The 23,882-nt window shown below is 42.4% G+C and overlaps 1 protein-coding gene and 1 non-coding gene across 3 annotated transcripts in view; one reads left to right on the plus strand and one right to left on the minus strand.

The window, feature by feature from the left end:
• Nucleotides 1-12,637: 12,637 nt before the first annotated feature.
• The window catches only part of RB1 (RB transcriptional corepressor 1), a 150,318-nt gene continuing 139,073 nt past the window's right edge, over nucleotides 12,638-23,882 (plus strand). For both annotated transcript variants that reach the window (XM_049778764.1, XM_049778762.1), the window contains exons 1-2: nucleotides 12,638-12,756; nucleotides 18,313-18,439. In XM_049778764.1, coding sequence (XP_049634721.1) covers nucleotides 12,638-12,756; nucleotides 18,313-18,439 — 246 coding nt within the window. The remainder of the gene's footprint in view (nucleotides 12,757-18,312; nucleotides 18,440-23,882) is intronic.
• LOC126017017 (U6 spliceosomal RNA) lies at nucleotides 16,657-16,763 on the minus strand. Its single transcript, XR_007498695.1, has one exon. It is a non-coding gene; the product is annotated as a U6 spliceosomal RNA (small nuclear RNA).

Consider the following 23,882-nt stretch of genomic DNA (forward strand, 5'->3'; position numbering starts at 1 on the left):
GTGGAAGCCCAATCACCCATAAGCAGAATTCTCGGTAGTCCCAACGATGATATCCCAGCCTTGATCTTTCAACCAAAGAAAATTAAGAAAAACAAAACTGAACCCATGCACAATACAATTAATTTGTCCCTCAAATTCCCAGTTGTATTACATACTATTTCTTAGCAGCACACAATATAATTCAAAGAGATTAGACTTATGTAACTCCTTAAACATTGAGGGCAAAGTACATTTATCTAGTTCCATGCACATGCTTACTAGTTTAAGTTAACCTCAAAAATTTTAGTGGGTTGTTTTTCTTAAGGATTGGAGTCAAGGGAAAATAGTAAAAAATGGTGTTAGAGTGGCATTTGTTTGCATAGGCCCACCAAAATATAAGGGACATGGAAAGAAAAATTATGGTCTAAATACAAGGAGACCCTACCCCTGAAGTTTCCCGGCACAGGACTGACTCTAGGCTCCAGGCAAACTAGTTTGTCCAATTCAAGTCATCGTCTGTAGTGGCAATACACCTTCATTCCTCACATAGTCTCTGTTGTTGGTATCATGTTTCTGTATTAAAGGTCCTGGAGTCTGCATATCCCATATTGCAGTCAGGATGGTGCAGAGCATCCTCTCGTTTCACCTCACACTTAAGGGGCACTAGAGAGAACCATGTCCTGTACAGCAGGTCATTGTTGTTGTCAAGTCTTCTCAGTGTAAACGGAAGTCTCTTTTTAGGAGGTCGATGTCAGACCCTTGGTAGTGTCTTTCCTGGTAGAGGACTGCTTCCTCTTCTTCTCAGTGTAAACGGAAGTCTCTTTTTAGGAAGTCAATGTCAGACCCTTGGTAGTGTCTTTCCTGGTAGAGGACTGCTTCCTCTTCTTCTCAGTGTAAACGGAAGTTTCTTTTTAGGAGTTCGATGTCAGACCCTTGGTAGTGTCTTTCCTGGTAGAGGACTGCTTCCTCTTCTTCTCAGTGTAAACGAAAGTCTCTTTTTAGGAGGTCTATGTCAGACCCTTGGTAGTGTCTTTCCTGGTAGAGGACTGCTTCCAGCTGTTGCTATAAAAGACGTTGGATGTTTCGTAGATAGCTTGCCTGGTTCTGGCGTGAATGGAGGATGCCCATTCTTCTGAGGCCTGTGCCAGGGCATTATATCAATGTTCAGGGTGTAAGGTACATTGTACTGAGATTTATTAGATAAGAACTTATCTGTAGGTATAGTGTTTCCTATTTTAATGTGTCTATGCAAAGAAGGATCAATGCCATGAAGCGTTATTGGTGCATCTGGAGGCAATAGGAACAAGACCAGCAATTTCCATGACATAGTTCAATCATAGGCATTAAACTGAGGGACAGTTCCACCAACAATCCTTATTGAACAGCTTACAAAGAAAAGAAAAGATGAAAAGTGGATAGAAACACCATGGTAGAAGAATATAGAGAGAGTTACAGCCGTTAAAGAAAATATACATAAAATATTCAAAAGATATATGTGTGCAATTTATGTCCTTCTAAATAGTTCTGGGATTGTTAGATCCACTGTATGTCTTTGGTCTGAGATTAGAACTGTGTATCATTGAAGTTAAGAAGGGTAAATCGGGGGTACTGATGGTTGGGAGGAGAATATGTTTGTGCGTGGGCGCTAGCCCCCGCGCGGTTTGCATCATGTAGACTAGTATGAAATTGCCAGTGATAGCCTGAGTATAACTGAACAACTATCTGCCACCCCACAGATCAAACACCACCCCCCAAGCCAATCTCAGGAGCTCAAGCCCCACCCTAGGCCAATCTCCGCAGCTGGCCTGGGAGTGGGGAAAACCCAGGGTACCCCATCAGGTCCTCCCAGAAACCCACCTGGAGATCCAGAGGAAAGGGGGAGAGGGGGGTCGGGTGACCCAGGTCCGGGCCCCCCTACCCTAGGCCGGGCCAAGTGGCCCCTGGCACATACGGAGGTCTGCCAGGAGCCAGCCCGTGCCGGCTGAAAATTCTGCCCCAGGAAGGGAGGAAAGCCCTCCCAGGCCCCAAGGACCAGAGCTCAAGACCCACCCTAGGCCAATATCCGCAGCTGGCCTGGGGGTGGGGAAAACCCAGGGTGCCCCATCAGGTCCTCCCAGAAACCCACCTGGAGATCCGGAGGAAAGGGGGAGAGGGGGGTCGGGTGACCCAGGTCCGGGCCCCCCTACCCTAGGCCGGGCTAAGTGGCCCCTGGCACATACGGAGGTCTGCCAGGAGCCAGCCCGTGCCGGCTGAAAATCCTGCCCCAGCAGGTCTAGTATATTCTTGTTGGGTTTCAGTCTGGTTGACCTATCCAATGTGGACAAAGCCGTGTTGAGGTCCCCCACAATTATTGTGTTGTTATTAATATTATTTTTCAGATTTGTCAACAGTTGTATTAAATATTTTGCTGGCCCCTCATTCGGTGCATATATGTTTAGGAAAGTTATTTCTTCCTGCTCTACATACCCCTTGATTAATATAAAATGTCCATCTTTGTCCCTTACAACCTTCCTGAGAATACAGTTTGCATTATCTGATATTAGTATGGCCACTCCAGCTTTTTTATGGGTGTTGTTTGCTTGGATAATTTTTCTCCAGCCTTTTATTTTGAGTCTATGTTTGTTCTGGCTATTCAGGTGCATTTCTTGTAGGCAACAGAAGGTTGGATTGAGTTTTTTGATCCATTTAGCCACTCTGTGTCTCTTGACTGGTGCATTTAGTCCATTGACATTGAGAGAAAGAATTGTCCTGGGATTTAATGCCATCTTTATATCGAAATTTGGTGTGTCTTTTGGTTAGTCTTGTCTTAAATTAGGTCTTTCAGTTTTTCTCTTAAGACTGGTTTTGAGTCTGTAAAGTTTCTGAGCTGTTTTTTGTCTGTGAAACCATGTATTCTTCCGTCAAACCGGAAAGTGAGTTTTGCTGGGTACAGTATTCTAGGTGAAGCATTCATTTCATTCAGTCTTGTCACAATGTCCCACCACTGCTTTCTGGCATTGAGTGTTTCTGGTGACAGGTCTGATGTAAATCTCAAGGATGCTTGCTTAAATGTAATTTCCCCTTTTGATCTTGCTGTTTTCAGAATTCTGTCTCTATCTGTGGGATTTGTCATTGTGACTAGGATGTGTCTTGGGGTGTTTTTTCTGGGGTCTCTTTTGGTTGGTACTCTTCGAGCATGCAGGATTTGATCACATATATTCTTTAGCTCTGGAAGTCTCTCTTTAATGATGTTCTTGACCATTCATTCTTCCTGGAAATTTTCTTCCTGGGTCTCTGGGACTCCAATGATTCTTAAGTTATTTCTGTTGATCTTATCATAGACTTCTATCTTCATCCGTTCCCATTCTTTGACTAATTTTTCCATTGTCTGTTCATTTGTTTTAAGTTTTTTTCCAATCTCTCCTGCTGTATGGAATTGTTATGTATCTCATCTTCCACAGCACCAAGTCTATTCTCAGCTTCTGATACCCTGTCCCAGAACTTATCCATTTTGTGATTCACTTCGTTTACTGACTTTTTCAGACCTGTTAGTTGACATGTTATTTCAGTTTGGAGTTTTGTGATTTCTGTCTTCATATTTTCTTGGTTCTGATTAGTGTTCTTTTCAACTCAATCCTTCGTTTCTTTGAGTTCTTTGAGCATCTTCCATATTGCTAGTCTAAAGTCCTTATCTGAGAGGTTGATTAGTTGGTTGGTCATTATCTGCTCCTCAGAATTGTCATCTTCATTCTCTATGTCTGATGCTGGCCTGCGTTGTTTCCCCATTGTCACACTTGTATTGTGGGTTTTTCTACGTGTTGTGGTGGAATTCATTGGCTATATGATGCAGGCACCACTCTCCTTTGGCTCTGCCCTTTCTGGATGGGCTGACTTGCCTCTAAGGGAGGGGAGTCCTCCGTGGATGAAGCCTCACACAGGATCAAATCTTAGGCCCAAGCATGTAGCAGAGAAGACAGTCTGGAGAGAAATGCTTGCTTCTGTGATCCAGCACGTTTCTTAGTGTGATTTTTTTCTCTTGTTGTGATGGTGTTCTTTTCTTAGAAAGAGCGCAAAGCTGCGTAGCGAAGTGGAGCTAAGTGCTCTGCTGGAGCCTCTTTTCTGCCCACTCCCAAGAGGTTCATGCAAGAGGACAGTAGACAGATACACTCAGGCAGCACTCACAGTTTTTCACAGTCGGGCCCCACTCAGTCAGCAATTTCTTACTCACTCGCTCACTTGCTGGGTAGCTTCAGAATGCAGTTTTTTGGGGGTTCACTTCCCAGTGCTCTGAGGAGAGCTTCAAAGATTCATAAAAGACAGAGAAGCACAGGACAGGGCTCCTTTCAGGTCCTAAGTTTCCTCAGGTTCCTCAGAAGAAGCACAGCAGGGCGGAGACTCTGCAGGTGGAGCAATCAGCACTTCACCTGCAGTCCCCAGGGTCAGCAATTTCTTACTCACCCACTTGCTGGGTAGCTTCAGAATGCAGTTTTTGGGGGTTTGCTTTCCAGGGCTCTGAGGAGAATCTCAGGATTCAGAAAAGACAGAGAAGCATAAGACAGGGCTCCCTTCAGGTCCTCAGCTTCCTCAGAAGAAGCACAGCCTGGCGGGTACTCCGCAAGTGAGTCAATCAGCACTTCACCTGGCAGTCCCCAAGGTCAGCCACCTCTTACTCACTCACCGGCTCACTGGGTAGCTTCAGAATGCAGTTTTTGGGGGTTCGCTTCCCAGGGCTCTGAGGAGAGCTCCAAGGATTCAGAAAAGACAGAGAAGCACAGGGCAGGGCTCCCTTCAGGTCCTCAGTTTCCTCAGAAGAAGCACAGCCAGGCGGGGACTCCGCAAGTGAGTCAATCAGCACTTCACCTGGCAGTCCCCAAGGTCAGCCACTTATTTTGGTTTTTGATGTATGCCTTTGATGCTATTGTAAGTGGCATTTTAAAAATAGTTTTTATTGTTCGTTGCTACATATAAAGTTAAACTGACTTTTGCATATTTTAAAATTAAAAGTAAATAGAATGTGGTAAAGAAAATTAAAGTTAACAGAGGTCCTCAATACCCATGAACTCCTGGTCTGAGACCAATGAACTTGACTATTCCTTAAAAAGAAACAAAACTTAAAACACCTAATAAATTTTATGTCTTACATTTTCTATATACTCAGTATTTTATGGGAATATATATAAACTTATTTTCCCCCCTCTCTAATTTTTATGCCTTTTATTTACTGTTTTCTGCACTGACAGTGGCCTCAGATAGAATGTTTAAGAGTAGTAAGAGGGTCCTAAGAGAAATACAGTGGGCAGTGAGTTTGCCTTACAACCCATATGGTCCCCAGAGCACTGTAAAGAGTAATTCCTAAGTGCAGAGCCATGAGTAATCCCTAAACATTGCTGGATATGGGCCCTGTGATAAGAATAGGCACCCAAACAATAGTACAATGAGTAGGGCGTTTGCCTTACATAAGTTCCAGGTTCAAAGCATCCCATATGGTTCCCCCAGTACTGCCGATAGTAATTCCTGAGTGCACACCTAACATAGCCAGGTGTGACAAAAATAAACAAATAAAAGAAATGGACATATGTTCTTTTTTCCTAAACTACTGAAATTATCTCTTTCTTTAGTATTAGCATATTATATGACATGCTTTGATGTCTCTGTGTGTTGTGGTGGCAAGAACTGAATCTAATGTTCACTTTCAAGGCAGTGAAACTGAGGCATGATATTTGTTAGAGTAGTTATTTCTCTAACTGCACTCACCAATCTTTGTGGTAAGCTTCATATCATGGCCTGGTACTTTCAGCCCTCATCTCTATTGTCTCTGGGTATTATTATCATACTGTCTTTTATTTTTCTTAAATCCCACAAATAAGTGAGACTATTCTGTGTCTATTTTTCTCCCTCTGACTCATTTCACTCAGCATAATAGTTTCCACCTTCATCTATGTATAAGAAAATTTCATGACTTCATTTTTCCTGCATAGTATTCCATTGTGTATATGTACCACAGTTTCTTTAGCCACTCATCTGTTGAAGGGCATCTGGGTTGTCTCCAGATTCTGGCTATTGTAAATAGCATTGAATGAATATAGGTGTGTAGAAAAAAAAAGGCATATTTTTTGTATTGTGTTTTTGTGTTCCTAGGGTATATCCCTAGGAATGGTATTATAGCTGGATCAATTTTCTTTTATTTTTGAGGAATCTACATATTATTTTTTATAAAGCCTGGGCTAGATGGCATTCCCACCAGCAGTGAATGAGAGTTCCTTTCTCCCCACATCCCAGCCAGAACTGATTGTTCTTGTTCTTAGTGATGTGTGCCATTTCTGTGGCCTGAGATGCTACCTCATTGTTGTTTTGATTTGCATCTCCCTGATGATTAGTGATGTGGAGCATTTTTACCACATTCTTCTGTTTCTGTAGTTTTATGAGTTGATTTTTATTGTGGTAGTACATCTTGACATTTTCCTTCCTTTTTTTTTTTTTTTTTTTTTTTTGGGCCACATCTGGTGATGCTCAGGGGTTACTCCTGGCTATGCGCTTAGAAATTGCTCCTGGCTTGGGGAATCATATGGGATGCACTCTCTAGTACTTAGAGCTAATCTCATGAGCAAGACTCCCCAGGTAGGCAAACTGGGGGAAATGGGAAAAAGATGAAATGGCATGATGAAAATTAAATACCCTTTATAAAGGAGCTGACAGAGGGAACATCAAAGACCTGGGGAGCTTTAGTATTACTTTTTTCTCAGCAAGCTCCATCTCAAAGAGCCCCCAGCCCCCTGGCATCAGCTGAGCCTTTTTTTTAAGTATATTTAGTAAAGTTGTAGTACACAAGTTCAATATCAAAAACCAGTTGCATTTCTAAATATTACCAAAGATCAAGATACAATTTATAAAAAAGATTGGGTCAGAGCAATAGTACAGTGTGGTGCTTGCATTGCATACAGCTGATCCAGGTTCAATACCTGGTATCCCATATGGTCCCCAGAGCCTATAAGCAGTGATCTTCAAGTGCACAGCCAGGAGGAAATAATTAGTAGCAGGGTTTGACTCAAAAACAAACAAAATTAAAATACTTAGAAGTAAATTCTGCAAAGAATATGAGACCTCTCTATGGAAGGCTACAAAATACTGCTCAAAAAAGATTTAGAAGGAATCAGTAAATAGAGAAAAAAAGCAGGCTCCACTTTGTGAACAAAGACTATTCTAGGAATGTCAAAAGAAGACCACCAGCACTTCTAAGGTCTCAGCCTTGACAACCACCCTGGTAACAGACTTTGGGGCTAAGTTTGGGAAATTGTGTATAAACTGACTTGACAGAGGCAAAGGCTCTATTTCCCTTTTTGGGCAAGTGCCTCACATCTTTGCCTGACATCTGTACTTTCTTCCTTTATGGTTTTCATTCACCATCTTAGGAATTTGCTGCGACTCTACTTGGGATGTGTACTTGTCCACTCTCCATTCTGGAGAAGCTCATGCTTGATCCTGCAACTCTCTTTCTCTCCCCTTATTTCCATGACTCACCAAGAAATTGGGTAACAGATGACTTCAACCATGCAGGGTAGAACAAATAAAAGTCAGGTGGTTTGAGACTACTGTGTAAGGCTTGTAGAATGAAAGCATCCATATCACATATGTGCTTATAGTAGACTTTTGCCAGTCTTTAATTTCCCTAGGTTCTTTCCCAGATGACCAAGGTAGATTCAGAGGAAGGCTATTGACTCCCTTCTAGAGGCTTCTATTTTTCTTGTCCCACTTCACATAACTTACCCAAAACTACCAAGAAGGTTGAAGATCAGGGGAAAACTTTAAGAACCTGACAAATTTCTAATATTTTTTAGCTAATGCAATAGAAAGATGTATGTTAATAGTGAAAGTAAAGAGTTTGATGGACTTATTTGCTAATGGATGAAAATTGTAAATGGGACCCACTGAGATAAATCAAAGGGCTTATAAGCATGTGTTGCATATGGGAGTAATAGGTTTGATCTACAACACTACATGAACATTTAGGGAGTAAACCCTTTCTCTTTACTTTGTTCCTTAAGTACCTTACATTTTCTTCTTTACATTTTTTTCTGTAAATGGAATATAAAATACAGTTTCTCTTCTCCTTAACTGTTATCATAAGAATATGACACTCTAACTGTAGCTATTGTTACCTAAGGCAAGTTGATATGAAGATAAGACAGAAAGATTAAGGCTGATGAGTAAATATACATGAATTTTATATATTTTATTTAAAAGTTAAAGTTTTAAAATAGGGTCATTAAAATAGGGTCATTTTACCAATCCTACCACTAGTGCTAACTTTTTTCCGCCATTGTGTCTGCATTCCCTCCTACCCCACAACCTGCTCTTTGCAGGCACATTTCTGTTTGATTTTTGTAGTTTGAATCTCATGCTATCGGTGCTGTATGGGCCTCGTGACATTGTTGGATGTATTTTAGACTTATAAATATACTGCAACTCGGGCCCAGAGAGATAGCACAGTGGCGTTTGCCTTGCAAGCAGCCAATCCAGGACCAAAGGTGGTTGGTTCGAATCCTGGTGTCCCATATGGTCCCCCGTGCCTGCCAGGAGCTATTTCTGAGCAGACAGCCAGGAGTAACCCCTGAGCAATGCCGGGTGTGGCCCAAAAAAAATCAACAAAAAAATACTGCAACTCTACCCTACCAATATGCCCAAGGCCCCTGACCCTCATCCTCTTCTTGCTTTCCCTCCTTTTTGGGGGGCTGTGATGGTACAGTTGCACATCTGGTAGTGCTCAGAAGTTACTCCTTCTCTGTGCTTAGGAATTACTTCTGGCACTGTTCAGGGAATCATATGGGATGCTGGGGCTGAAACCTGGGTTGGCTGCATGCAAGGTAAATGCCCCACTTGCTATACTATCACTCAGGCCCCTTGTTATCCCTCTTGATTTCTCTCTCCATATCCTTCTCATTTCTAGAAGAAGTCCAGGGTAACCTAGGTATCCCCCACTTCGATACTTTGAATTCTCTAATATCACTATTCTATATTGAATATCCTGGTTCTTCATAAAGCAAGTAATATGTACAAATAATATATATTTTTGGGTCTTCTAAGCAATGTGTTGTGTCTATGGAATCATCTTTAACCATATTTGGACAACGAGGCAGGATAGCTTGGGTTTGAGGATGCAAAGCTGTGTGGCCTGTGTCCATGAAGTCTTCCCCTCCAGCTTCACATTTAGTGATTCATTCAGAGGAGCTTCCATGATTACCCTTGGTAGTGCTGGGGAGTCATGTTGTATCAGGGTTTGAACTTGGGTACCATACCATGCAAAGCATGCACCCAAGAGCTGAATCATCTTCTCAGCCCCCTTGCAATTTTTTTAGATTCCAGAATATTTCTCCCATTAGATATTTTCCTTAGGAAATAAGTACTCACTGTGTGGCCAATACTATAATAGGTACCAAGGCTATAATAACTATAAGATTTGGTCTCTATTCTGAAGGACCTACTAGGAGAAATACTATCAGCCATATTTTCTGTTGTAGACAATTAAAAACCAATTCCAATCAAGGTCAGACTAGGGTTCATCAAATGCAAGGTTAATTTATGTTACCAAGGACCAAAGTGTGGATGTGTACACATATGCACTTGTGTGTGTGTGTGTGTGTGTGTGTGTGTGTGTATGTTACATCTGTCAGCACGCAGGGCTTACTCCTGACTCTGTGCTTAGTGGTAATCCCTGGTAGGGCTTAGAAGACCATCTGGAATACAGGGAATCAAACGCAGGTTGACTGTTTGCAAAGTGTGTCTTAAACTGCTTAACTATGCCTCTGGCCCCAGGACCAAGGTTTTAAAAAAATTCTTGTATTTTTACTCATCACCCTTAATCTTTCAACCTTATCTTCATGTCAGCTTGTCTTAGGTAGTAATAGTTTCTCTTACATTGTCACACTCTCATGATAACAGTTAAGGGGAAGAAACTATGCTTTTTTCTATATTTTATTAGGCAAATAAAGGCTTAAGGGGGTATAGAGAATTAAAGAGTCCAATACTATGTTTTTTGCTATATTCCATTTTATCAAGCCGACCATCTTGGAACTAGAACAAGGGCAGACTGTAATAGATGTAAGATAGTGGTGGGAGTCTTATGTAATAATAAAAACTATAATAAAAAAGAAGATCAGGGCCCGGAGAGATAGCCCAGCGGCATTTGCCTTGCAAGCAGCCCATCCAGGACCAAAGGTGGTTGGTTCAAATCCTGGTGTCCCATATGGTCCCCCGAGCTTGCCAGGAGTTATTTCTGAGCAGACAGCCAGGAGTAACACCTGAGCACTGCCGGGTGTGGCCCAAAAAAACAAAAAACAAACAAACAAAAAAAATGAAGATCATAGTGAACATCCTGAGTTCTTGTCCTCAAAAATCCTGGATAAGATGAAAAGGGTCACCCTTGGATGGATTAGTGTTCTGTACCTGGGACTGGTCTTTTGATATCCATGTATCAAACCTTTTTTACATTAAGCCTTTGTCCTGGTATAGGTTTAGGATGATTAATCCATTGTGTTACTTTCAGAAACGAATTCATAACTTTCCTGAAGACTCTGTGGCCTCAGACTCAGCTCAGTTGTTCCAAGGATACCTTTTCCACCAGAGCAAAATCATAGGTAGTTTATACACAGCACCTCAGTATAACAGCTCTGATTGAGCAAGTCATAACCTCTGCCAAAGAGAAAATTATACTCAAACCAGACATGTCTATTATTGTAAGTATATACCAACAGGCAGAGAGACAACCTCTAATCTAAAATGAAGCAAAGTAGTTTTTATCAAAGTTTTTTTTTTTTTTCAAGAGATGTAAAAGGAGAGAAAAAGATAGAGAGAACCATGTTTTCTCTGTTGTACCTTTGTACCATGTTCAAGAGAGAACCCGAACTTTTCCAGAGGGAAATAATGTAAGCCAAAGTCTGGAATCTAATGTTTCAGGATGATAGTTCTAGCAAGTTCTTCCCAGATATCTTTGTGTTTTCGCAGGCCGTTGCTTTTTTGCTGTTTTCTTATCAATACTAATAGTGTTAAGAGTTAAGTGTTATCCAAGTTCCAGTCCTCTACCACTCATCAGCTCTGTAATACTGGGGAAAAGTTAAGGGTCTGTTTCCCATCTAGAAAGTAGAAAACGACTACTGCCTCTGACCTAGGAAGGGAGGGATGGCCATGAAGCGTGGCTGGGCAGGATTGTGGTTGTTGTGGGGCTCAAAGGATATCCAGCTGCAGGAGTAGCTTGTTTTCCACCAACTCGCTTTAGGCGTTATTCCTTATTTTAAAGGTCTGTTTGCTAGGATTAAGAACATTGAGCAGAAATATAAAAACAATCAGACTTAAGCACCAAATCCAAAGTCAACGACAACAGAATCGATACCCATTCTACAACAAGCTAGGCACAGAGAGAACCACTTAAGCTAGCAGCCCAGGGGGGCAAAGAAGGGGGTTATGGGATGCATGCTGGGAACAGGGGTGGAGGGAGGACAACACTGGTTGGTGGGAATGCCTCTGATTCAATGTCACTATGTACCTAAAATATAACTGTGAAAGATTTGTAATTCACTTCGGTCACAATAAAAATCATTAGTCAAAAAGAAAATAAAAAAGAATGGCATACAAGAAACCCTACTGTTAAGTTGACCAGGGAAGTCTAACTGCACCTCTACCCCGGACAATGCCCCTTAGACTCTTCAACGGTGCTTCCTGCGGGGGGGGGGGGGAGAGAGAGAGAGAGAGAGAGAGAGATGGAGAGGAGAGAGAGGAGAGAGAGAGAGAGAGGAGAGAGAGAGAGAGAGAGAGAGAGAGAGAGAGAGAGAGAGAGAGAGGGAGAGAGAGAGAGAGAGGAGAGAGAGGAGAGAGAGAGGAGAGAGAGAGAGGAGAGAGAGGGGAGGGGAAGAGAGAGGGGGAGAGAGAAAGAGAGGGAGAGAGAGGAGAGAGAGAGAGTATTCCAGAAGTGTTTTTGTTTTGACCAACTCTGCTAAAAACTGGGCGTGTGTGTGTGTGTGTGTGTGTGTGTGTGTGCGCGCGCGCGTCTGTGTTCCAGGCGGAGGGGGGGGCGTGGTGTGTGTGCGTGTGCGTGTGTGTGTGTGTGTGTGTGTGTGTGTGTGTGTGTGTGTGTGTGTGTGTGAGTGTGCGCGCGCGAAGGGCGCGGCCGGCCCGGAGGGGCGTGACCGCCCAGCTGCTCCCGCCCGATTGTCCCAGCCGGGCGGCGCGAGCGCAGCCTCAGGCCGGCCCACACGAAATCAATAGATGGGGCGCAGCTTGGGGCACGCCCTCGGTGCTGTGCCCGTGCTCCCCGCACCCGCGCCTGCCAGACGGGGGGTGGAACCCAATTCCCTCGCGGTGGCGGCGGCGGGCCCCGGGGAGGAGCGCCTTGGCCCGGGCCCGGGTTCCCCGCGCAAGCCCTCCGCGCCGTCACCCCCCCCACCCGGGCCCGCGCACCCCGGTTCCCTCCCGCGGCCGGCGGGCCCGGGAACCTCGCGGACGTGACGCCGCGGCGGAAGTGACGTTTTCCCGCGATTGGCCGCGGCTCTCGGGGGGAGGAGAGGGCCGGGCCGGTTCCCTCCGAGGGGACGTTCCCGGGCTCGGAGACGACGGGGCGGGCTCCGGCGCGCGCGTCCTCCTCCCGCCCTGCGCGCTCGTCCGGTCCTTCTCCGGCCCTTGGGCGGGCGTCATGCCGCCTAAAAGCCACCGACGAGCAGCCGCCGCCGCCGAACCCCCCGTGCCCCCGCCACCCCCGCCCGAGGAGGACGCGGAGCCGGACAGCGGCCCCGAGGACCTGCCTCTGGCCAGGTGAGCGCGCGCGGGCCGGAGGGCGCGTGTGGCCGCCCCGGGCCGGCGAGGGTCCCTGCAGCCCGGCCGACCCACGGGGGTCCCTCCCGGCGCCCCCCGCCGCCTGGCCTCGGAGAGCCGAGCCTGCAGGGGAGGCCGCCGGCGGCTTGGGCGGCCTGGGGAGCGAGGCGACGGAGACCTTGGCTTGACAGGTGTCGCCGCGAAGTGACAGGTGCCGCTGCCCGGCCTCCTCCCCGAGCTGCTTGCGAGCGCGCGTTGCGAGGCAGGCGGGGGGTTGTGAGGCGCCATCGAGGGGACGCGCCGCGCCGCGCCTCGGGGCGGGGAGGGAGGGGAAGGAGGAAGGGGGGGCTCGCGCGAGGAGAAGAAGGCGAAGGCGAAGAAGTCGTGCCCGCAAGCCTGTGGTGGCGAGGTCGCCCGCCGAGCGTCACGCGGCCAGCCTTCGCTTTTTCGGGTTGGGGTTGGTGCGAGCCAATTAAGAAATGGGTCCCCGTGGCGGTGTGCGCAGCCCGGCCGGCCGCTGGAGTTGGGTCCTCAGAGAAACCGACCTGAGTGGACGCGGGTGCTGCTGCCGGACGCCATCGGGGCGCACACATACATGCATACACTCTGGGTCGGCTCCTGGGGGCCTGGGAGTCCTTTGGGGCTCCCTCCGGCCCACGGGGCTTCGAGGGCTTTCCTTAATGGTTCACAGAACTTTTGACTCACGCACGCGCGCGCGCGAACACACACACACACACACACACACACACACACACACACACACACACACTCCGGCCGACTCCTGGGGTGCCTGGAGTCTTTTGGGGCTCTCTCCAGCCGACAGGGCTTCGCGGGCTCTCCTTAATGGTTCACAGAAATTAGTACACACACACACACACACACACACACACACACACACACACACACACACACACACACACACCCGGGCCGACTCCTGGGGTGCCTGGAGTCCTTTGGGACTCCCTCTGGACGACCGGGCTTTGCGGGCTCTCCTTAATAGTTTACAGAACTTCGGCACACACTTATACACACACACACACACCGGGCCACACACACATACACACACACACATACAACTGGCTCCTGGGGTGCCTATGTAGCCCTTTGGGGCTCCCTCTGGCCCATGGGGCTTCGCGGGCTTTCCTTAATGGTTCACACAACTTTGGGATTTGGGGACGTTGAGCATTCGCTCGTGGCCGACTTAGAACATAACATTTTTTTGAGGGATTAATTCACGGGCAGTCATGGAGCCCGTAAGACTTTTAGATTTGGTGCTTAAAAGTTTCTAAATCTCTCCCCCATTTTCCCACCTTTCTCCCCTGCGATGAAACTCTAGCTTGTCATTTGGTTTCTCAACGAAACCTTATTCTCTTTTGACTTAGAGTTTGTAAGGATCCTTGGTGTTTCTTCTCCCCCTTATTTTGGTTTTGTTCGTCGGTATGTTTTTGTGCTCACATAGAACATTCTTCCCCTGCTCACCTCCTCAGTGGAATCTCAATTTATATCAGCTCATGCGGATGCAATAGAACGTAAGGGGATCTTTCATTGCAACTTTGCTCAGTTACGATACTCTATATGCTTAAGGAGTAGAGATCGAAGGGACATCATTGTTGTTATTATTGTCAGCAACTGCTCCAGATTTGACACTGTACCTGGCACGGAGACTCCTTTTCCGTCTGTCTCCCACCAGCAACCTTATCTAGAACTAGAATCTATTCTAGTTCTCTCCCAAGTCTTTTATTTTTAAAGCTCTCCCCATACTAGCAAACATTTAGGCCACGCGATTAAAAAAAATGAAATGCGCTTTTGGGAATGTTTCTTGAAGACTGTTAATATAAATAGACTGTATTTGAGTCAATTACAAAAATCATACAATTTTTTAAAAAAAAATAGCTTAGGAATGTTGGCAGAGATGACATTCGTTTTTGATTAAAATCTGATGTGTCCACTACTTTGAAGTGTATCATTACAGAGAAGAGGAAAATCTTAAGTAGCAAATAATTTCATTTTATTCACCGAGCTTTGGAAATATTCTAGATTGTTGTAGGGTATTCACAAATATTGAAAAGCTGATTATTACCAAAGAAAAGCAGTTCCCTGCTGCTTTTATTCTCCCCAACACATTAAAATGATGAAACTATTACAAAATTTTTTCTATTAGTTAAAATCATACAACAAACAGTCTGCTTTTGATTATCCAAACCCACTTAAGAGTTCATTAGCATGGGCCGTAGATGCCTACAGATAAACCACTTAGCAAGGAGTAGAACTGTTCTATGACAATTCGGAAGCTGAAGCATTGCTTAGAAGAGAATATATTCAGGGCCTGCTTTAACTGGGTGCTGAACAGAACTAAAGTGATATGAATATACCCCTTCATTTTTCGCTCAGGGGTTATTCCTGGCTGTGCGCTCAGAAATCACTTTTTTCGTTTTTGTTTTTTTGTTTCTGTTTTTGGGTCACATCATCCGGCAGCGCTCAGGAATTACTCATGGCTCAACGCTCAGAAATCGCTCCTGGCAGACTCGGGGGACCATATGGGATGCCGGGATTCGAACCACCGTCCTTCAGCGTTTAAGGCAAACGCCCTACCGCTGAACTATCTCTCCGGCCCCAGAAAACACTTCTGATGGTGCTCTGGGGACCGGACCGTATGGAATGCCGAGGATTGAACCCGAGTCCGTCTTGGGTTGGCCGCGTGTAAGGCAAACGCCCTACATACCCCATATAACCCCATACATAACTCCCATACCCCTTCCTTAGCAATAGTGCAAACCAATGTGTCTACTGTGGAAGGGACAGAGGGACTCAGTGGGGAGAGAGGTAGGGGAGAGAGGGGAGGGGGGAGGGATAAGATTAGAGGGAGGAGGGGAGAGAGAGAAAGAGACAGGCCAGAGAAACAGAAAGACTCAGAGACTTAGAGACGGAGACCGAAAAGAAAGCTTCCAGCGGCAGGCAGGGCGAGGGTGAGAGGGAAACTGGCGACATTGGTAGTGGGAAATGGGCAGGGACGAAGGGGGGTGTACATTGTAAAACTGAAACACAATCAACTTTGTAACCACTGTGTTTAGATAAAAGAAAAAAATTTAAAACAGATTGACTTGTAGTTTTAAAAAAGGTAAAAATAGGGCCAGAGCGATAGCGCAGCGGTACGGTATGGAGGCGTTTGCCTTGCACGGGGCTGATCCCCGACGGACCTCGGGTTCATTCCCTGGCGTCCCATATGGTCCCCCGAGCCAGGAGCGATTTCTGAGCCCTTAGCCAGGAGTAATTTTTGAGCGTCACCGGGTGTGGCCCAAAACCCAAAACAAAGGTAAAAATAAAATTCTTTTCTTGGTCGCTATAGCGCCGTGCGGAAAGGTGTTTGTGTCGGGTATGGCCAACCTCATCTTAATCGCTGGCATTCCATTTGGTTCCCCCAAGTACTGCCAGAGCCAGGAGTAATAACCCTGATCGCTACTGGGTGTGGCTCAAAACAAAACAAACAAACAAAAAAATCTTGCTTTTTTACTTTGAGAGCAGATCTTATTTCTGGGAAGAACAGATCTTCCCACTATGGGATGTAGTGAAGAAGGAAAACACTCAGAACAGCACACCCTCATTAATTGTTCATGTTTTGGACATGGGTTGGAAGAGTGAGTGGTCAGGGATTTGGGTGATGGAGAAATGCTGCGATTGCTTGTTGGGTTGCTATCAAGGTTTTCTACCTTCTGGTTAATCAGGTGATAACTTCTCTGCTTTGGTACTCATTAAAAAACAAAGACATCAAAAAAGAAAAAGTAAAAAGAAAAAAAATAAAACAAAGACATCAAGAGTATTTACATAATAGAATTGACTGGGTGATTCTGAGAAACGATCTTCTAAGGCCCATTTTCTTTATTCTTTGCTTTTCTTTTTTTTAAATTTATGGAATGCTACACGAATTTGCGTGTCATCCGTGCGCAGGGGCCATGCTAATCTTCTCTGTATCGTTCCAATTTTAGTATATGTGCTGCTGAAACGGGCACAGGCCCATTTTCTTAAATTGGGTTTCAGTTCTACACGAAATCACGTAATTTAGGAATTAAAATTGGGGACGGAGCGATAGCTCAGAGGTAGGGTGACTGATTGCCTTACACGCAGCCGACCCAGGATGGACGGTGGCTCAAATCCCGGCATCCCGTATAGTTCCCCCAATCCAGCCAGGAGCGATTTCTAAGCGCAGAGCAGAGCCAGGACTAACCACTGAGAACCGCCAGATGTGGCCCTAAAACAACAACAACAAAAATCAGTTATGGTTTTTAAGAACATTTTATTTGAATACTTACGTTATATATATGGTCATGTAAATATTTTTTGTGAAAAGGGGTCCCAGTGGAAAAAATTTAAGAAGCGCTGATTTAAGGTTACTTTGTAACAGAATCAGGGTATTAACTTTTCGTTATTCTAAAATTCGTTACAAGTTATGGGACCGGAGAGATAGCACAGCCGTAGGGGGTTTGCGTGCAGAAGATCCCGGATTGACCATGGTTAGAATCCAGGCATCTCTGTGCCTGCCAGGAGTGATTTTTGAGCTCAGAGCCAGGAGGAACCCCTGAGTGGCTCCCGGTGTGATCCCAAAACAAAGTTATTCTATACTATTTCAAAATTATCTAATCTTATTTTACTGGTAATCAAGTTTACATTAAGTAATGAAAAGGATGGCCCGGAGAGATAGCACAGCGGCGTTTGCCTTGCAAGCAGCCGATCCAGGACCAAGGTGATTGGTTCGAATCCCGGTGTCCCATATGGTCCCCCCGTGCCTGCCAGGAGCTATTTCTGAGCAGACAGCCAGGAGTAACCCCTGAGCACCGCCGGGTGTGATCCAAAAAAAAAAAAAAGTAATGAAAAGGAATTAGTCTATAAGAATTTATAAGTTGCTTATCTTGATAAGAAAGTTTGAGGAGAAAGCTGAAATATATGCAATGATATTTTATATCAATTTAATTAGGTAAGAAATAATAGTTGGTAGAAAGGTAGTTTCTTTTTAATTTTTAAAATTATCAGTGGTCACTGATACTGAATTGATTCTATGGCTTTCCTCTTCTTGCTGGAATTATTTCTAGTTTTCCAAATAGCTTTAGCTATTGTACTTTTCTTCACAAAGCAATTTTGCTGCCCTGAAGGATATGTGGTCACCAGAGGAGCACAAACATTTTTTTTTTTTTTTTTGTCTTTTGCTCTGAGCCGGTGGTATTTTTGAAGTCACTGCAGGCTAGTGCTTGGGGGCAGGGCTGCTCCTACTGGTGATCAGGAGCTTCATGCGGGTGCTGAGAATTGAATATGGGGGTCCCGCATGCATATCCCTCTTTGAGTCATCTCCCTAATTATAGCAAATATTTTTGTGTTCATAGCATTTTGGAAATACTATGAAAATGATGAACATGTGTTTAAATTTTAAATGCAACTATTTTTGACAAGTAAGAGTTGAAAGTAATGATGCTATCTCTCAGAATATTGAAACAAATAATTGAAAATTTTGTTTAAATTAGTTTGATTAAAGTATGTGCCTACTTTATCTGTATTTTCATTTGGTAGGCTTGAGTTTGAAGAAACCGAAGATCCTGATTTTACTGCATTATGTCAAATACTAAAGATACCAGATCACGTGAGAGAAAGAGCTTGGTTAACGTGGGATAAAATTTCATCTGTGGATGGGATATTGGTAAGGATTTTCTTAAAATTTTTAGAAATATTTTTATTATTTATATAAATAATTTTAAATTACTTTAGAAAATTTGGAAAATAGAAACTATAAGTTGGAAAGCTATTATTTATAATTTTCTTATACAGAACTGATTTACTTGTGATGACAATTCAAAAATAATCTATATTTAAGCTCCCTACTAAAGTTTATTGATGCAAACATTACATATATTTTATTCAAAAACTACTTCAAAGTAATATAAAGAGTTAAAAACATACTTACCTTATAAAATAACTTTTCATATGTAGTAAATGTTCTTTTTTCTTGATTATTTGAAATTTGTTAGAATTCAGACTCTGATAGTATTTCAAAAAATACATTTCTTTAATTTTTTTCTTTGCATATATTTCTGAATAAACATAATTATGTTATCAGTAGTAAATGTCAGTGTTTCTTTGCTGCTGATGGAATATTATAAGTTCTTTGCAAATCTTCATTTTATAGTTCATTGAGATGTGAAATATAGCATTTTTATTTTATAATGTAAAATATCCTTTTACAGATGAAGACTGAGGTAGAGTGATGTTAGAAGTCCCTGGATATTAAGCTTTAATTTAATTTAATATGCAGATTTAGAAAGTCTTACCCAGTTAACATCTATTTTGTATATGGTCTAAAATTTTAATATGAACACTTTTAATACTAGTAAATAATTTGGATATTGAATAATATAGTTTCAAGAGATAGTATATTTTTCCTATTAGTATATTTTAAGTATTAGTTCTTAATGTTAAAGTGTTTTCTCTGAACATTTTGATGCTATAAAATAATTCAGTAGATGTTCTTATTCTTTTTATTGTGGGGGTTTTTCTACTGAGTGATACTTAGGCTTACTCTTGGCTCTGCTTTCAGGGATCACTCCCAAGGGGCTCAAAGAATCCTGTGGTGCCAGGGATCAAACCTGGCTCTGCTTTAAGCAAGACAAATGCCTTATCTCCTGTGCTATATTTCCTGACACTCTTATTTATTCTTTGGATGTCCTTTTTCTTTAGATTGATTAATGCTTGACACAGTCCTTAATTTGTTAAATAAACTAATGAAGAAATCTTTAAATATTATAAGTTTTTTCAAGCTAAATTACCATGCCAAAACAGTTATAACATTCAAATTATTGCTAAATTATATTCCAGATGCATTTAATAACTTTACTTTCTCATTAGCTCTGTATAAGAGTGATTACCCTTTTTTTGCCAATCAGATCAGAACAGCAGAGTATGTTTATGTATATCCCATAAAATATTTAAAATCTTTAAAGTAATATTTTTCATCTGCTAGCTATTAAAATAAATAGAATCTGGAAACAACTCAGTTGCCCGACAACAGATGAATGGCTAAAGGAACTGTGGTACATATACTCAATGAAATACTATGCAGCCATCAGAAAAAAATGATGTCATGAAATTTCCCTATACATTGATGGACATAGAAACTACTATGCTGAGTGAAATAAGTCATCAGGAGAGAGTCACAGAATAGTCTCTCTCATCTATGGGTTTGAAGAAAAATAAAAAGACATTATTATAATAATACACAGAGACAATGGAGATGAGGGCTGAAAGGACTGGCCCATAATATGAAGCTTACCACAAAGAGTGGTGAGTTCAGTTAGAGAAATAACTACTCTGACAACTATCATGACAATGGGAGTGAGTGAGAGAAATAGAATGCCTGTCTAGAATACAGGCAAGGGATGAGGGAGGTGAAAGATGGGGTTAGATTTTTTTTTATTATTAAGTTCTGTCAGTACCTTGTATATTTTTGATATTAGCCCTTTGTCTGATGGATATTGGGTGAATAGTTTCTCCCATTCTGTGGGTGGCTTTTGTATCCTAGGCACTATTTCCTTTGAGGTGCAGAAGCTTCTTAGCTTAATATAGTCCCATTTGTTTTATCTCCACATCCACTTGTTTGGACAGTGCTGTTTCCTTCTTGAAGATATCTTTAGTCTCAATGTCCTGTACTGTTTTACCTATGCGTTCTTATAGATACCTTATGGTTCTGGGTCTGATATCAAGGTCTTTAATCCATTTGGATTTGACCTTTGTGCATAGTGTTAGATGGAGGTCCGAGTTCACTTTTTTGCGTGTGGCTGACCAGTTGTCCCAGCACCAGTCGTTGAAAAGGCTTTCCTTGCTCCATTTTCTATTTCTTGCCCCTTTTGCCAAAGATTAATTGATTATATGTCTGGGGAAACTTTCTCTGAACACCCAAGTCTATTCTACTGATCTAAGGGTCTGTCTTTATTCCAATACCATGCTGTTTTAATGGCTATTCCTTTGTAGTACAATTTAAAGTTCGAAAAGTGATGCCTCCCATCTTCTTTTTACCTAAGGGTTGCTTCAGTGTTTGTGGGTGTTTAATGTTCCAAATGAATTTCAGGAGTGTTTGATTCACTTCTTTGAAGAATGTCATGGGAATCCTTAGAAGAATTGCAGAATGAGGTTTTTTGTTTGTTTGTTTGTTTGTTTTGGGCCACACCTGGTGGTGCTCAGGGGTTACTCCTGGCTATCTGCTCAGAAATAGCTCCTGGCAGGCACGGGGGACCATATGGGATGCTGGGTTCGAACCAACCACCTTAGGTCCTGGGTTGGTTGCTTGCAAGGCAAACACCACTGTGCTATCTCTCTGGCCTGAGTTTTTTTTTTTTAATGTATGAGTTTTTTCTAATGTAGCATCCTTTAGAGTTAACTAAAGTTATGATTGACTTATTGTTTATTTATGTATTTATTTATTTATTTATCTTTTGGTTTTGGGCCACACCTGGTGGTGCTTAGGGGTTACTTTTTGCTCTGTGCTCAGAAATTATTCCTGGCAGGCTCAAAGGACCATATGGGATGCTAGTGATGGATTATGGGCTGACCATGTGCAAAACAATGCCCTGTCTACTGTGCTATCATGTTGGCTTCAACATGATACCTTTGTAAATGTTTGACAAGACCTAGAGATCAGCATGGCTCTATATAAACTTTTTCCTTTCAGTTTTTGGGTCATACTTTGGTGGCACTTAGGGCTTATTTCTAGATTTCTGCTCAGGGTTTATTCTTGGCTGTGCTCAGAGGGACCATACAGAACTGCAGGGGTTGGTCATAGGTTATTGAACCTGGGTTACCATGTGCAAGGCAAATGCCATATGGCTTATACCTTTTGTGCCCATTTACTTAGACTGTAATTAGATGTTTACTCAATGATGGTCTGACAAATTTTATAATTTTAAGATGTTCTATAAATAGAATCATATTGTATTTCATTTTTTAGGATTGGCTTTTTCAGTTCAGCACAATTTCCTGGAAATTTATTGAATTTGTATACTGGTAATAATAGTAGTTTTCAAGAACTGTCATAACAAAATACTAAAGATCTGGTGACTTTAAGTAACAAAATTATTTTTTCTCAGTTTCAGAGGCTGAACAGACAAAATAAGGTTTTGATGAGTTTTGTTTCTTCCAAGGTCTTCCCTCTTGACTTGTAGTCTGCTTTTTCTGTATTTCTCCAATGGTTTTCCTTTGTACTTATCACTGGTATCTTTTGTGTCCTTATTTCCTGTTCTTATAGAAGGAAGCCAGTCAAGTTGGATTAGGGCCCATGGTCCTCTCCAGATCTTCAGATACATCATTCTGAAGTTCTTAGGAAGTTGCATGTGACTTTCTTGAATTTAATTCTAGGTACCGTATGAGTGATCCCTGAATATAGAGTTAGGCGTAAGCCCTGAGCACTGTCAGGTGTGGCCCCCAAACAAAAACAAAACAAAATGTTCAAATTGTTCTGAGGCTTGATTTTGAGTCACTTATAGATTTAATATGAGTAAAGTTGGTATGATCATACGGCTTAGTTGTGTTTTATTTGATAAAAATCCATTAAACTTGTATACATTGACTACCATTTTAGATTCCTAACATCATTATATGTATGATCCACTTTTCCAAGCATCTTTGCCAAGCATTTCCTGTTGTTATTTTTATTTTAGCAATTATAGGTATGTAGTGATTTTTATGGCTTTAATTTACATATTTTTCAGATAACTACAGATATTAAGTATTTTGTTTAATTTTTATTTAAAGAATAGTTTTTGATCACAACAAAATTAAGCCAAATGTACAGATACTCATATAACCCCTAATCTCTTTTCTTGCTTAGTTTTTCCATTACCAACAACTTTTACATGATTATGTTAATATCTACGTATTTACATTGTTCTATCATTAACACTCAGAGTGCAAAAGTATTTATAGATAATTAAATAGATATCATCACTGGCAAAATATATCTTAAGTATTTTACTTATTTTGAGAAAGGTTCCTTGGGGTTTTTTATATACACAATTATGTCATCTATATATAATGACATTTTTTTTTTTTTTTTGTGGTTTTTGGGTCACACCCGGCAGCGCTCAGGGGTTATTCCTGGCTCCATGCTCAGAAATTCTCCTGGCAGGCACGGGGGACCATATGGGACACCGGGATTCGAACTGATGACCTCCTGCATGAAAGGCAAACACCTTACCTCCATGCTATCTCTCCGGGCCCATATAATGACATTTTAATTTAGTCTTTTTTATCTTCTTTATACTTTTATTTTCTTGTCTATTGCACTAGTTATGACTTCAGTGTTGATCAGAAGTAGAGAGAGCTCCTATTGTTATAGAGGAAATAAATTTGTCTTGCACCACCTAAAGAAAGGTTTTGGAGTAAAACTTTTTGGTTGCCTTTTGCTGTTGCATTTCTCAACCATGCCTATACCATTCTTTCCTCCCCTTCCTGAGTCACTCCTGTGGGCACCTAGGACATTTCAGATGAAAATGTGTAAATGGAAGGACCATTGATTTCTAGACTCTGCCAGTTAGAAGGATACTGCAGATATAGGAAGGAAATAAACCAGAAGTGGGCCATGAGTAGATAGAAGTGAGAATCACTGCTTTATTGCATTGCAATATAAATAGGTATAAATATAAATAAAATAAAGAATTTTACTCCTATTCCCAGCAACCCCCACTTCACAGAGTTGAAAAAATTCATACCAGAAATAAATGTTACATTTTTGTCAAGTACTTTATTCTCCAGCTATTGAGATGATGATGTAACTTTACTTTTTTATACTTAATATGATGAATATTACTAGCTGATTTTTATATGTTAAAGCAAGCTTACATTCTTGGGATTAACATGGTATACTTTCCATTTCATATATTAAAGTTGATCTATTAATCTGTTATTAAGAATTTTGTGGGGCTGGCGAGGTTGCGCTAGAGGTAAGGTGTCAGTCTTGAAAGCGCCAGCCAAGAAAAGACTGCGGTTCGATCCCCACCCTGTGTCCCATATGGTCCCCCCAAGCCAGGGGCAATTTCTGAGTGCTTAGCCCTGAGCAGGGTGTGGCCGAAAAACCAAAAAAAAAAAAAAAAAAAAAA

Source organism: Suncus etruscus, chromosome 8 (genome assembly GCF_024139225.1).
Source record: "Suncus etruscus isolate mSunEtr1 chromosome 8, mSunEtr1.pri.cur, whole genome shotgun sequence".
Taxonomy (NCBI): Eukaryota; Metazoa; Chordata; class Mammalia; order Eulipotyphla; family Soricidae; genus Suncus; species Suncus etruscus.